Source organism: Pleurodeles waltl, chromosome 3_1, assembly GCF_031143425.1.
Source record: "Pleurodeles waltl isolate 20211129_DDA chromosome 3_1, aPleWal1.hap1.20221129, whole genome shotgun sequence".
NCBI classification, from domain to species: Eukaryota; Metazoa; Chordata; class Amphibia; order Caudata; family Salamandridae; genus Pleurodeles; species Pleurodeles waltl.
This window is the reverse complement of record NC_090440.1, coordinates 1,991,551,252-1,991,567,377: the sequence shown is the minus strand read 5'-3', so window position 1 is coordinate 1,991,567,377 and position 16,126 is coordinate 1,991,551,252. Positions and strand designations below refer to the sequence as shown.

The window sequence follows — 16,126 nt, the reverse complement described above, 5'->3', positions numbered from 1 at the left end:
GAGGAGATGGAGGGTGGACGGAAGACAAAGGGTGACTGGCTGCTGTCTGGGCAAATGCCAGAGCCTGAAAGGATCTCTGTAGGCCAGCTAGTACACCGTGAATGCCCTCCAGAAATGCATTGCTCAGTTGTACCTGAGTTGCCAGTCCCTGGATTGCATTCACGATGGTCGACTGACCCACAGAGATCGACCTCATGAGGTCAATAGCCTCCTCACTGAGGGAAGCAGGGCTGCCTGGGGCAGGGGCAGAGGTGCCTGTGGCGAAGGAGATGCCCACCATCCTGAGTGAGGGGGCATGGAAAACTGGGTGGGGAGCTACAGGGAGGGCAGTGGTAGAAAGGGGGATGGCAGACAGAGGGTGCTGGGGAGGCGAGGGGGGGTCCTAGATGGGTCCGCCACCACCAGGGAGTGTCCACTGGAGGAGAATTCTGAAGATGATGATGCGGAAGATCTGGTCTCCCCCGTAGCCCTCCCCTCACCCTCTGGGTCACTGGGTCCCTCGCTGTTGCTGGTCGCAGCACTCCGGGTTCAGTGCCCCACAGCATCCCCACTTGCCTGTGCCCCGTCTCCCTCCCCTGCCGATTTTGGAGGTGGGGGATGGGTATCATATTCCTTACACACACACACATTTATACATACACAACTGTAGGTACACATCTCCAGGCTAGGCAATCCCTGTTGGCATTATACATATTCTACAACGTGTTACAGCTATCCACCCCTTAATGTCAACCTTCACACCCACATCTGATTCCAAGTAAGTTTGCACAACTGTAGTAATCCTATTGAACACCTGTAAAACCATGCCAACATGCTACTCATGCCCTGCCACAAGTAGGCATATCAAGAAGATTCCAGAACATATCTCTCAATACTCTTATCGCTTATTGGAAGTGCAAGTGGCTGATCACAACTCATAATGCGTGTCCTGAGAACACCTGACCAGTCCTTCTCAATTAGCAATGTTCCTTGATAGTCTAGACTATCCTATTCACAGACCACACAGCACCTGCCATACAGATCACATATCTGGATGACCCCCTATACATATATGGCAACATGAATACATGAACTGATGAACCTAGAACAAGTGGGACTCCCATACAGGTGACCAATGATGTGTAGAATACAGCTCTGGAGTACAGGCATGGCATGACATTCACACATTCACAGAGGGGCATCTGACATACAACACAGACACCACCACATCACTGCATAAATGCATATGCAGCTACAATGGCCTACAAAGCACATATGATATATGAGAGGTTGATCAAGGCCATCATCATTGGTTTGGGATAGAACTGCTTCTATCCCATGCTCAGAGGCATCCGTCTGCACAATGAACTGCTTTGAATAATCTGGAGCTTTCAAAACTGGTGCTGAGCACAGGCTCCATGTGTTTTGATCTCTACCTCAGCCCATGCTGAGGTCTCCAGATCATTCCCTAGCAGACATTCTACTCGAATTGCAGAGGAGACTACCACCTGTTTCAGGCCAGTGGCCTCTCCCTATTCTGAAGTTACCATTGCCATGGGATGGACTTTAGTTTGATTGTCAGCATTTGTGACTGGATATGTCTGTCTAGCCAGGTACTGTCCTGGGGAAACCAGTTTGTCTGTCACCATGGTGACACTGGCACCTGTGTCCCTCAGGGCTTCTACTCTGTTCCCATTTATCAAGAGCTGCTGCCTATATTTTTGCATGTTAGGATCCGGGGCAGCAAGTGTGGCTAAATCCACCCCATCCTCTGAGACTAAAGTAGCTTCAGTGTAGACCCTGATTTGTTCTGGGCACACTGTTGATCCCACCTGGAGACTGGCTATTCCAGTACTAACTGGAGTAGTTGTTATTGTCAAACTTTTCTTTGGACAGGCCATGTCTCCAGTTTGGTGTCCATGCTGTCTACAGTTGTGACACCAGGCCTTCTTGGCATCAAAGTTTTTACCCTTATACCTATTTGTGGACTGTGAAGAGGCTCGTGGCCCACCTTACTTAGCAGGTTTTTGGGGCCCTGTAGAAGACTTTGTTTTTGTCCTTGGATGTCTCACCACCCTTCCCCTGGGAGGCTTTGTGACCCCTTTCTTTTGGTCACCCCCCTGTGGAAGTTTTGGTCACCCTTGTCTTGACACAGTGGTCTGCCTTCTTTCCCAATTCTTGGGGAGAAATTGGACCTAGATCTACCAGATGTTGATGCAGTTTGTCATTGAAGCAATTACTTAACAGATGTTGTTTCAGAAATAAATTATACAGCCCATCATAATCACTTACACCACTGCCTGTTATCCAACCATCTAGTGTTTTGACTGAGAAGTCAACAAAATCAACCCACCCCATTCCCTATTCCTCAGTTGAGAATCCAAAGCTCTCAATCAGGGTAGCCTTCATGAGGTCATAGGGTTCTGCATTTTTACCAGAGAGTGTGAGGTAAACATTCCAGTGAACATTTCCCAAAGGAGAGCTCCCCAGTGAGATCTGCTTACTTTTCTGGTTGCACATGCCCTCTCAAAAGCTGTGAACCGCTTGGTGATATCATCACCTTCTTCATATTTGGTTATAATCCCTTTGGGGATTTTTAGGATGTCCGTATTCTTTCTGACCCTATTTAAGTGGCTGCCACCATTTATGGGACTTAAACCCATTTCTTTCCCTTTCTATGGCTAGGAGCTTCTTCTCCAAAGCCAATCTCTTGGCCATCCTGGCTAACAGGATGCCCTCTTCGTTGAGGCTGTCCTCAGTGCTTACAGAGGCACTGGTCTCCCTTCTGAAAGAACCAGGTTCTTTGACTATGATTTGTGGAGTCAGGGTTGTTTTAGCCCTGTCCGCCCTAATTAGGACAGGAGGGGTGGGTTCTACCTCCTGTTCACTAATTTCCCCATTTGAAAGAAGTTTCTCTATATCAGAGGGGTGGTCCCTTGTGAACTCTGCCAAGAGCTCCTGGAGCTTTGCCTTGGTAGGGTTGGACCCAGTTTTTATCTTTTTTGTTTTACAGAGAGACCTTAACTCTGACATCCCTAGATGCAGGTAAGGTGTGAGATTGAGTTCCTTCACTATCTCTTCTGTTTGACTCATTATCACTCTAAAAGTTGGAATTACTTTTTAAGAATCTAAAAACTACTTCTAGAACTTAAATCCTAACTTTTACAAACTTTTAAACTTCAAAAGAAATGCTAACAGGGACTTACACTAGGACCTATCAGGACTTTTAAAAATGTAGAAAAATAGTCAAGTTGCAAAAATCTATTTCTAATGACAATTTTTGGAATTTTAGTAGTGTGATCAGGTATTGGCCGAGTAGTCCAGCAAATGCAAAGTCTTAGACCCACCCGCTGAGCCACCAATGTAGGAAGTTGGCTCTGTATATACTATCTCAAAGTGAGAGATAGTGTGCACAAAGTCCAAGGGTTCCAGTTAGAGGTTATTAGTGGCAAAATTAGATAATACTAATGCTCTATTTTATGGTAGTGTGGTCGAGCAGTAGGCTTATCAGAGGGCCTTTGTTAAGCATTTGTTGTACACACAGGCAATAAATGAGAATACACACTCAAATACTCCAGGCCAATAGTTTTTATATAGAAAAATATTATTTTCATAATTTATTTTAGAACCACAAGATTCAGATTTTAGGTAAGTACATAAATTGTAAGGTACTTCACACAGGTAAGTATAGAACTTTGATTTAAAACAGCAGTACACACAGTTTTGGTAAAAATGGCAATAAGCTTTTTTTAAAGTGGACACTGTGCAAAAATCAACAGTTCCTGGGGGAGGTAAGTATCGGTTAGTTTCTCAGGTAAGTAAAGCACTTACAAGTTCAGTCTCCTGGGCATAGGCAGCCCACAGTTGGGGGTTCAAGGCAACCCCAAACGCTCAGCACCAGCAACTCAGGGCCAGTCAGGTGCATAAAAGGAGGGCCCAAATAACAAAGGCGCCTATGGAGAACAGGGGTGTTCTGGTTCCAGTCTGGTAAGTACCTGTGTCCTCGGGGAGCACACCAGGGGGGGGGTTGTAGAGCACTGGTGGGGGGGGGACCACACACAGGGCACACAAAATACACCCTCAGCAGCACAGGGACAGCCGGGTGCATTGTGCAAAGTAGTGTCGGGTTTTGCGTTGAAAGCAATGGAGGAACCCGGGGGGTCACTCTGGCGATGCAGGCAGGGCACAGGGGGGCTTCTCGGGCCAGCCACCGACTGGGCTAGGATGAGGGCCGCCTGCTGGTCACTCCTGCACCGGTAGTTGGTTCCTCTCGGTCCTGGGGGCTGCGGATGCAGTGCTTGGTCCAGGCGTCGGGTTCCTTTGTTACCAGACAGTCGTGGTCAGGGGGAACCTCCGGATCCTCTCTGCAGGCATCGCTGTGGGGGTGCAGGGAGGTCGACTTAGGGTGTCCACGTCGTTTGAGCCACCTGGGAGTCCTCTCTGCGGTGTTGGTTGTCCTGAACTCGAGCCGGGGGCGTCTGGTGCAGAGTGACGACTCACGCTTCTGGCCGGAAGTTGGAGTCTCTTTAAAGTTGCTTTCCTTGATGTTTCTGGACAGAGCCGCTGCCCTCTGGAGGTTCTTGGTCCGTTAGGTGCAGGTCAGTCATCAGAGGTCGCTGGTCCTGCTGGATGCGTCGCTGTGCAGGTTCTTTCTGTCGGGAGACAGGCCGGTAGGGCTGGGGCCAAGTCAGTTGTTGTCTCCGTCGTCTCTGCGCGGCTTTCAGGTCAGCAGTCGTCCTTTCTTCAGGTTGCAGGAATCTGATTTCCTGGGTTCAGGGTCGCCCCTAAACATTCAATTTAGGGGTGTGTTTAGGTCTGGGGCAATAGCCAATGGCTACGGTCCTTGAGGGTGGCTACACCCTCCTTGTGCCTCCTCCCTGAGGGAAGGGGGGCACATCCCTATTCCTATGGGGGGAATCCTCCAAAACAAGATGGAGGATTTCTTAAGGAAGGGGTTACCTCAGCTCAGGACACCTTAGGGGCTGTCCCGACTGGTGGGTGACTCCTCCTTGTTTTTCTCATTATCTCCTCCGGACTTGCCGCCAAAAGTGGGGGCTGTGTCCTGAGGAGCGGGCATCTCCACTAGCTGGAATGCCCTGGGGCGCTGTAACAACAGGATGAGCCTTTGAGACTCACCACCAGGTTTTACAGTTCCTGCAGGGGGAGGTGAGAAGCACCTCCACCCAGTGCAGGCTTTGTTCCTGGCCACAGAGTGACAAAGGCACTCACCCCATGTAGCCAGAAACCTGTCTGGTGTGTAGCAGGCTGACAGGAACTGGTCAGCCTAATACTAGGAATTGGACTGGTATACAGGGGGCAACTCTAAGATGCCATTAGTGTGGATTTATTGTGCTGAGAAGTTTGGTACCAAACTTCCCAGAATTCAATGTAGCCGTTATGGAGATGTGGAGTTCGTGTTTGTCAAACTCCCAGACTATATACCTTTTATGGCTACCCTGCACTTACAATGTCTAAGAATTGACTTAGTTGCATGACCACTATGCCCCTACAGTGTCTATGTCCTCACCTGTGGTGTAGTGCACCCTGCCTTAGGGCTGTAAGGCCTGCTAGAAGGGTGACTTAGCTATGCCACAGGCAGTGGGATGTGGGCATGGCACCCTGAGGGGAGTACCATGTCGACTTATATCTCCCCACCAGCACACACAAGCTGTGAGGCAGTGTGCATGTGCTGAGTGAGAGGTCCCCAGGGTGGCATAATACATGCTGCAGCCCCTAGAAACCTTCCCTGGCCACTGGGCCCCTGGTACCAGGAGTATCATTTATAAGAGACTTATCTGTGTGCCAGGGCTGTGCCAATTGTGGGAACAAAGGTACAGTTTACTGGTTAGCAGGGTCCCAGCACACTTTCAATCCTAACTAGCATCAACAAAAGGCAAACTGTTAAGGGGTAACCATGCCATAGAGGCATTTTCCTGCAATTACTGCAGAGCGCTGTCACACAACAACTACACCTCAGACAGCCACAATTGACATAGGCCAACTATTATTCCACCTGACATGCAGTTCCAGTTCCAGGACTTCACAACATCAGTAAACCAATATCATTCATACCATTACTGACTAGTGAGTCAATGTACCTAACTCCAGACTGCACATATTGCACACCACAATGACATGTACACGTGGACATACATGACTGCTAATGCATATACATTTCCCATTGCAACTAATACCTGCACAAGAAATAGTGATTCAAATATACCATTACATCATTATCACATAAGTAATGCTAAACATAATTCTCACCAGACTTGACACATCAGCTAGGTCAAGGGTAGCAAAGATTGCCCCACTTCATATGTTGTTTTCCTGAAGTAACCATTGAGACATGATGTAGGCAGCATATTACCCTGTTTGCTAAGGAATTGGTAGGGCATTGCCAGACATAGCATATTGTAAAAGGCAAACTCTGCCAAGGAATTCGCAAATGCCCACATGTCAATCACATGGAAGAGGATGACGGGTCCAAATACACAAGTTAGACACCCAAAGTAGAATGTTCTATTGTAGCAACCCAGACATACACCATTTAATGGAGATGAGCGGACAATGGGTGTACATAAACAAACACAGATATGTACTGCCCTACACAGGGCAAACCTGTGTTGTATTTGAGAAGTCGGCCTCACATGTAGGCCATACCTGTACCAGTACTAGTTATATTTTGACCTTGTACCATAAAAATTTGTCACCCAGTTGACACAACAGGTGTTCAGCACAGCTGGGAGTGGTCCGACACCTTGGAGCCACTAACGTTCACATGCAGATGGATGGGCCAGGTTAAAGTCAATGGGTATGGTGAAACACCAGCTCACATCCTTAGGAATGGCAGGATGGAGCAACATGTACCATTGACATTTGAGCATCTCCACGTGCAGTCAGAATGAAGTCTTGATACAGGAGTCCAAAACTTACACATAGCTAACCATGATGCCAGATCCACATCGCCTACATTTGCAAGATGGTACCAACTGATTTACACTTGTCTACAAAAATTCATCACCTACTACATTGTCACAGAAGCTACAGTGAGACAGCAAACCCCGTACAACCAGAGCCAAGTACAAGTCAGTACCTACTCCCTTGTGGCTGCTGTGCTGACCTCAAACGCCCATCCACCTCAGAGTAGGCAACTGCCAAAATGCGGGCCTTTAGGGAGGTCTGGGTCCGACGGGCACCCCTCCATCGTTGGGAGGACATCCGCAGCTGGGCCTCCGCAGTTTTCCGGGCTCAGCGTCTCAGGTCCTCCCACCGCTTGCAACAATGGGTGCTCTGCTGGTTGTGGACCCCCAGGGGGCACACCATGTACTAAAAAAGTGGAATGCGAGAACGGGTCCCCCACCAGAGGATATGGGGTAGTTAGCCAAGGGCTGGGAGAGAGTGGAACCCCAAGAGGTAAGTAGCTAGAAGACCTCCAGCGACCAGGATAGCAGAGGTAATTTGTCTGGTCATCCCATAGGCTAACATGGGGACTCGTAAATGCAGCAGGTCCAGGCCAGTGGAACCCAATGGTGGACTCCGGATGAAGAAGACCTGCAAAAAAAAAGGGACAGAGTCCAGTACACGCAGGAGTGTCCAGGTGGGGCAGGAGGCAATTGGTGAAGATCTGGGTCTACGATGGTGGATAAAGTCCATCTGGGGAGTCCAGGAGCTGCAGAGGAGTCCATGAAGTCACCTAGGAGCTGTCCCTCGACAGTCGGCGGATTGCAGACAGGTCAGTGGTCAGGAGGACCACCAACAAGCACAAGCAAATGCAACTGGAGCTGTTGGAGATTTGCTTTGCTGAAAAGGACCAGCAAGGTCCTGGGGACTCCCCCATTGAAGGGGAGTCCAGGCTGACCCTAAGAAAATAGGAGAGCCTGCAGAAGCAGTCAGAGCCCCCATGAGCAACCCACTGGTAGCAGGCACAGTAAGTCGCAGTGAGGCCCAGGCAGCACGTCTGAAGAGGATTTCCACGTTGCTGGAGCAACAGAGAGGACACTGTCCTTGCAGAGGTAGACTGCTGGGGCTGCTTGAAGCATGAAGATCCCTCGGAGCAGGGGTCAACAAGTGTTGGTTGGTGCAACATTAGCGGTGCACAGGGATTCTGTCCTGGAGGAAGAGTCAAGGACTCACCGTCTCCCACGTTGGACAGAAGGTAGAGAGGACCTAGGGGATCACCTCAGAACCTTCACCTGTGTTGGAGAATCTTCGCAGGTCCAGAGGACAGCAGATCCCAGCAGCCGAACGTCTTTGACCTAGGTGCCTGCAGATGCAGGGGAGTGATTCCTTCACTCCAAGGCAGCTTCCTTCTTGCTTCTTTGCTGGAGCTAAAGTCTTGCCGACCACAGAGGATGCACAGCCATGGAAATATTGCAAGTTGCTGACAGGAGATGCAGAAACAATGCTGCAAGGAGAGGTTGTCTCAGTGTTGCAGTTTTGTTCGCTTCCTGTAAAGTCCAGCAGCAGTTCCGGTGGCCAGGAGCAGAAGAGGTTGTTGCAGAGGAGTCCTGGTGGAGTTTTGCATGTTGAATCTGGGGACTTTCCCGCAGGGGAGTTCCTAAATAGCCCAAAAAAGGGGCATGGTCACTTTGCGATGTGACCTCCTATTAGAGGGGGTCACTGGCTTCATCTGTCTAACATAACCAGTCAGATGCTCCCCGGGGCCTCTGCCCATCTGGATTTCAAGATGACAGATTCAAGTGGCCACCTGGAGGAGCTCTGGTTACCATCCCTGTGGTGGTGATGGACAGGGCAGTGGTCGCTCCCCTTTCCTTTGAGCAGTTTCGCTCCAGAGCAGGGACCGGAGGTACCTGGACTGGTAGAAACCGGACTGCGCATGGAGGGCACCAAATGTGCCCTTCAATGCAAGCTGGTGGCGTGGGGAGACTACCCCTCCCCAGTCTTGTAACTCAGATTTCCAAGAGAGTAGGTTGCACCCCTCTCCCATAGAAAATCCTTTGTTCTGCCTTCCCCTGCTTGAGCTGGTCAAGCAGCAGGCAGGCAGAATCCTGTCTAAAGGGCTGCAGCAGCGTGGGCTGCTAGCAGACCCCGGAAGACTGGTAGAAGCAATTCTGGGGGTCTCTAAGGAGCCCCCATAGTGCATGGAATCATGCCACAAGTACTGGCTTCAGTTTTGGGGTACGATTCTGACATGGTTCATACCAAACATGCCTAGGTTCCAAGTTACCATTAAGTAGCTGGACCATAGGTAGTGACCTATGGCCAGTACATAGCTAAAATGGCTTTCCCACACTTTCCAAGTCCAGGGAATTGGAACTGGAGTTCGTAGGGGCACCTCTGCTCTGCTCTTGCAGGGCTGCCCACACACACCGGGACCTGCACCCTGCCCTGATGGCTAGAATTGCCTACCATAGGGATGACTTACAGTGACTGGATGTAGTGACCAGCAGTGAAGGGGTGCATGCAGCTTTTCACGGAGGCTGCAAAGGACAGGTCTGCAGACACAGTTTGCATGGGCTCCCATGGGTGGCATAATACATGATGCAGCCCTTGGGGGACCCCTGGTGTACCAAATGCCCTGGGTTCCTCAGTACCATATACTAGGGACTTACAAGGGTAACCCAATATGCCAATTGTGGGGGTGTAAGGAGTACCAAGACAACCAAATTTAGAGGAGAGAGCGCAATTACTGGGGTCCTGGTTAGCAGGGTCCTAGTGAAAACAGTCTAAGCACACTGACAACAGGTCAAAAAAGTGGGGATAACCATGCTAAAAAGAGGGACTTTCCTACAAATATGGATTGGTCATGCCATAAAAGACTGTTAGGCAGTTGATGACTGTAGGAAAGTACCATCTTGCCTGGCATGTTACTCCCATTTTTACTTATATGTCAGTTTGTTTTTGCCTGTCTCTCTGGGATCCTGCTAGCCAGGAACCCAGTGCTCATAGTTTGTGGCCTGAATGTGTGTCCCTGTGTAGTGACTAACTGTGTCACTGAGGTTCTGCTAATCAGAACCTCAGTGCTTATGCTCTCTCTGCCTTTAAAATTGTCACTATAGGCTAGTGACCATTTTCACCAATTCTAATTGGCACACTGGAACACCCTCATAATTCCCTAGTATGTAGCACCTAGGTACCCAGGGTATTGGGGTTCCAGGAGATCCCTATGGGCTGCAGCATTTCTTTTGCCACCCATAGGGAGCTCAGACAAATCTTACACAGGACTGCTACTGCAGCCTGAGTGAAATAACGTCCACGTTATTTCACAGCCATTTTACAGTGCACTTAAGTAACTTATAAGTCACCTATATGTCTAAACCTCACTTAGTGAAGGTTAGGTGCAAAGTTACTAAGTGTGAGGGCTCCCTGGCACTAGCCAAGGTGCCCCCACATAGTTCAGGGCACTTTCCCCGGACTTTGTGAATGCAGGAATACCATTACACGCGTGCACTACATATAGGTCAATATCTATATGTAGCTTCACAATGGTAACTCCAAATATGGCCTTGTAACATGTCTAAGATCATGGAATTGTCCCCCCACCATGCCAAATCTGGTATTGGGGTGCCAATCCCATGCATCCTCAGGGCTCCACTATGGACCCTGGGTACTGACAAACCAGCTCTCTGGGGTTTTCTCTGCAGCTACCGCTGCTGCCAACCCACAGACAGGCTTCTGCCCTCCTGGAGTCTGGGCAGCCCAGTCCCAGGAAGGCAGAACAAAGAATTTCCTCTGAGAGAGGGTGTTACACCCTCTCCCTTTGGAAATAGGTGTTAAGGGCTGGGGAGGGATAGCCTCCCCCAGCCTCTGGAAATGCTTTGAAGGGCACAGATGGTGCCCTCCTTGCATAAGCCAGTCTACACCGGTTCAAGGAACCCCCAGTCCCTGCTCTGGCGTGACACTGGACAAAGGAAAGGGGAGTGACCACTCCCCTGTCCATCACCACCCCAAGGGTGGTGCCCAGAGCTCCTCCAGTGTGTCCCAGACCTCTGCCATCTTGAATCTAGGTGTGTGAGGGCACAATTGTGGCCTCTGAGTGGTCAGTGCCAGCAGGTGACGTCAGAGACCCCTCCTGATAGGTGCTTACCTGACTAGGTGGCCAATCCTCCTCTGAGGGCTATTTAGGGTCTCTCCTTTGGGCTTTTCCTCAGATAACGACATGCAAGAATTCTCCAGAGATCCTCTGCATCTCCCTCTTCGACTTCTGCCAAGGATCAACCGCTGACTGATCCAGGACGTCTGCAAAATTTCAACAAAGTTGCGAGAAGACTACCAGCGACATTGTAGTGGCTAATCCTACTGGCTTTCTTGACTGTTTCCTGGTGGTGCATGCTCTGGGGGCTGTCTGCCTTCACCCTGCACTGGAAGCCAAGAAGAAATCTCCCTTGGGTTGACGGAGTCTTCCCCCTGCTAACGCAGGCACCAAACTTCAGCTTCACCGGTCCTCTGGGTCCCCTCTCATCATGACGAGCGTGGTCCCTGGAACACAGGTGGTGGATCCAAGTGACCTCGACAGTCCAGTGGTCCATCTGTCCAAATTGGGTGGAGGTAAGTCCTTGCCTTCCCTTGCCAGACAGTAATCCTGTGTACTGCGTGAACTGCAGCTGCTAGGGCTTCTGTGCAGTTTTGCAAGTAATCCTTCATGCACAGCCCAGGTCCCCAGCACTCCGTCCTGCATTGCTCAACTCGCTGAGTTGACCACCGGCTTCGTGAGACCCTCCTTTGTAGTGTTGAGACAACCGCTGTGCTCAGTTTTCTTGAACCTGTGTACTTCTGCGGGTGCTCCCTTCTTGTGCGTGGGCTCTCTGTGTTGCTGAGGGCCCCCTCTGTCTCCTCTTCCAAGTGGCGACCTCCTGGTCCTTCCTGGGCCCGGGCAGCACCCTTTTTCTTCAACCATGACCTTTGCAGCTAGCAAGGCTTGTTTGCGGTCTTTCTCCAAAGAAACAACTCTGCATCCTCCAGCACGCTGTGGGACATCATCTGTGCAAAGCAGAAGTTCCAGGCACCTTCTGTTGTTGCAGAATCTTCAGCTTCTTCCACCCGGAGGCAGCCATTTTGCACCTTCATCCGGGGTTTAGTGGACTCCTGCCCCCACCTGGACACTTTCATGACTCTTGGACTTGGTCCCCTTCCTTTACAGGTCTTCAGGTCCAGGAATCCGTCTTCAGTGCTTTGCAGTCTGTTGTGGTCTGTGCAGAATCTCCTATCACGACTTCAGTGTGTTTCTGGGGAAGTAGGGTCCCTTTACTCCTACTTTTCAGGGTCTTGGGGTGGGGTATCTTGGACACCCTTAGTGTTTTCTTACACTCCCAGCAACCCTCTACACACTGTACTAGGCCAGGGGTCCCTAGGTGGTTCGCATTCCACTTTCTTAGTATATGGTTTGTGTTGCCCCTAGGCCTACTGCATCTTATTGTATTCTACAGCGTTTGCACTACTTTTCTAACTGTTTACTTACCTGATTTTGTTTTGTGTGTATATTTTGTGTATTTTACTTACCTCCTAAGGGAGTATATCCTCTGAGATATTTTTGGCACATTGTCACTAAAATTAAGTACCTTTATTTTTAGTAACTCTGGGTATTGTGATTCTTATGATATAGTGCTATATGATATAAGTGGTAAAGTAGGAGCTTTGCATGTCTCCTAGTTCAGCCTAAGCTGCTTTGCCATAGCTACCTTCTGTCAGCCTAAGCTGCTAGAACACTACTAAGTGATAACTGGACCTGGCACAAGGTGTAAGTACCATCAGGTACCCACTATAAGCCAGGCCAGCCTCCTACAATGACCAAATGATTGGGCAGCATTGACAAAATTATGCAGGAAGAACAGGCTGTAGGGGACTATACCGTCCATTTAAGGCCCGCTCCTTTGGCTTGGGCCTTTAACAAGGTTGGGGGACTTTAATGGCCGGGTATAGCCAAGCTATGGAGGCCACTAAAGGGCATAATGTTCTAATAAATTAAAGCCTCGTGGACCCAGAGGGGATTGAAATTCCCTCAGTCTTCCTGAGGCCTTTGCTCAGGGCTGTTGCTGTGTGAAAAACAATGGAATGTTGGCGCTCAGGGCTTTTACCAGCCATTAGACGCCCGGAGCACTCCATTGTCTTCAATAGAGTTCCCAGCATTCCAGTCTTCTAATATAGCCTTAGAACCCGCCGTAGCGGGCTCTACCGGCTATTATTAAAGGCCCGCTCCCCGCGTTAAATGCCCGAGCCGAAGGCGAAGTAGGGAATGAATGTTCTATTAAAAAAGAGAAAATTTTCACGGAGCCCGAGGGGATTTAAATCCCCTCGGGCTCCGTGAGGCTTTGTTCACAGCTGTTAACAAAGCGAACATTGGAATGTTGGGGCTGCGGGCTTTTACCGGCCAGTAAAAGCCCGCAGCACTCCATTGTTTTCAATGGAGCCTCCAGCATTCCAATGTTCTAATGCAGCTTAATGTAGCATATTTTGTGGCAGTGTTTCTTCATTATTTTGTCATTTTAGACATTAAACTGTCTAGGCAAAGGTTTCACCTAATTAGTACCACTTTAACACCCACAAACGGCAATATGCAGCTGAAAAATGCCTTGTGAAAATTTTGTAACGGGCCTTCCACTACGTAGTCAAATGTTGCACTATAGTAGAAGTTCCATTAGCCAAACAGTTATTGAAGGTGGGTAACACGTTGTACTCCATATGACACCTAAGGGCCCTCCTTTTCAATTGTCTGGTATATAATGTATGCCCACGGATCTTGCTCCTCATCCCTTTCTACTCCAATGTACTGTTACTGCTAAATATTGATGTATCTGTTGTAGCTATATGAAGTGCCTGCATACATTGGTGAAATAAATAAAATACTCGTACAAAGGACAAAACATAAAGAGTTCATATTTGTTTGCTTGACTGCATATTAGTTAATTACAGGCTATTTTTTTTTCTATAAAGGATCATGTTCTCGGAAAGATAGAGATCAAGGGAGACAACCAGTTTCTTGGCATGTCCCATCCGACTTAAAGATGTTAAAGCGATACAAAACGCAAATTGCTGAAGTACGTAGTAAAATGTCTGATGTGAAGAGCCAGCTTTTGGACATTAAAAGCAACAGAAGCAGTGCTTGTGATCTACAGCCCAACTATTCATCTCCTGATTATGGCACATTACCCTCCTGCGGTACAGAAAGCTGTGTTAAACTTCAAGACTTTGGGTTGGAGCTGCTGGCAAAATCTTCACTTTCAGGTTATTCCAGAAATGGTGAGTTGCACTGGAATCATTTGTTCATGCAGGATTTCTTAAATATTTATGTAACATTAAGTTGGTTATTGTTTTTGCTGAGGACATTGGTTGGAAGGTAATGATGTGATAGAGACTTCTAACCGCAGATTATTTATTTTTGAATTTCCCCAGGTGTGCGAGTGAAACCAGAAGAATTTCGAGCAGTATTCCTGCGTGTCAGTAGGTAGCAACGTTTGGCTCTGCGTCGGCGGCATTGGCATCATGACGTGGGAGGTATCTATATACATGGCATCTCGGCCACTGGTGTCCGTTCTATCCTTTCTGTGCCAGTTAGGGCTGATCCGGATTGAGCTACCCCTCTCAGACACTTTTTGACAAGTCTGTTTTTGAATTTTTGTCAACTTATTTGGGATTTCATCTCTTGGTTTAAGGATGTTGCCCGAGAAACCAGCTGGTTTCAAACTATGTGGAGCCCGTCATAGATAAAAGTTGGTGACAGACCCCCAGTGAGTTTGTGGTGCCTGGAGCCAGGACACAACTCTAAGGCAGGTGAGGACTGCCGCGCCATGCACCGAAGGCGCTGAGGGAGCGCTCCCTCAAGCTCCTTGCCACCCATCGTTGGTCGACTCTGCAATGCTGGAGGTGCTGTTCATGTCGGGGTCCTGGAACTGTTGCCAGAGCCTCTCCCGGCGTTCTTTGTCACATTTTGTCATTGAGGTGGTCGGGGAAGGTCCTACAAGCTCAAGAAGTCCAAACACTCTTCGACTTCTCCACGTCTGTCAAAGTCATCCAGTGAGACAAGGGAGAGTCTGCACACCAGACCCCGTAAGTTGGCAAGGCCTAGCCCTGGGTCCTCGATGCGCATTCCTGGTTTTCCCAAAGCCAGAGCGAAATCTTCAGGTGAGTCGGCCCTTTTGAAGTGCCTTCAGACCCCACAGGCACAGAAGGGGCCAGTACTGTGACCACGCTGACTCGTTGCCCCTTGGAGCCATTTGGGCCCCAGTGATCCCTTACTGGATCTTGAGCAGAGCCGCCAGTGAGACTGAGACTTTCCTCGGCACCCACTCCAAAGCTGATGACCCCAGCGCCTCCGACACCTCTAAGTGGCGCCATCCCCATTGTCATTCCCATCTCCACCACTGAGGTGGATGGGCATTGTCCTACTTCGTATCTGGCACTGATCAAGGAAATCCTTCCCAGAGCGGGCCAGTTCCTTATTTGATGGATTTGCCTGGTGAGGGAGATGTTTAGGAGGGGTCTGTGGACCCTTATGGAGAAGACCCAGTTGAGGAGAACTGCGCTAGGCCAGTGAGTTGGACACCTCACCTGACTCTGGCTTGATTTCCCCTCTTACTTTTTCTAAGGAGGAGGAAGCCTCTTTTGCAATGATGGTGCGCAGGGCAGCGGAGGTCCTGGACATTAACCTACTCTCAGTGGAAGTCAAAACTAACGTCTTGACAGAAGTGCTTCAGCCAGGAATCACCCCCCCAGGACCCTTACTTCCATTTAGTGAGGCCCTTACCGACATCCTACTTGGGGGCCTTGTCCAAACCCTGCAAAGGGGTTCCTGTGAATAGAGCGAGTGCCCGCCACCATTGCCCTGCTCCTGGGGATCCCAGTTTCCTAACCCAGCACCCCACCCCTGAGAGCTTTCTGATCCATGTGTCCTCACCCGCATGAACCTTGACAGGATCCCTACTGCCCCATTGTATAGAGAATCAAAGAGGCTGGACACCTTCAGCAAGAGAATGTTCTCTTCCACCAGCCTGTCACTGCGGTTATTGAACACCACATGCCCATTGAACCATTATTCCCATATACTATGTGATTCGGTTTAGTAACATCAGACTGTTGAGTACTCTGGATGGTCCAAAAGGGCTACTCCCTCCCCTTTGTGAAACCCCCTCCATCATGCCACTCGCTTACGATTGGCTGACAGAGGGCCATCTCTCCTTGCTTCATCAAG

General features: G+C 49.4%; 1 protein-coding gene across 4 annotated transcripts in view; it reads left to right on the top strand.

The window, feature by feature from the left end:
- The window catches only part of TRIM37 (tripartite motif containing 37), a 943,514-nt gene that overhangs the window by 743,183 nt on the left and 184,205 nt on the right, over nt 1-16,126 (top strand). For all 4 annotated transcript variants that reach the window (XM_069226401.1, XM_069226400.1, XM_069226402.1 and 1 more), the window contains one exon: nt 13,873-14,178. In XM_069226401.1, the coding sequence (XP_069082502.1) occupies nt 13,873-14,178 (306 nt within the window). The remainder of the gene's footprint in view (nt 1-13,872; nt 14,179-16,126) is intronic.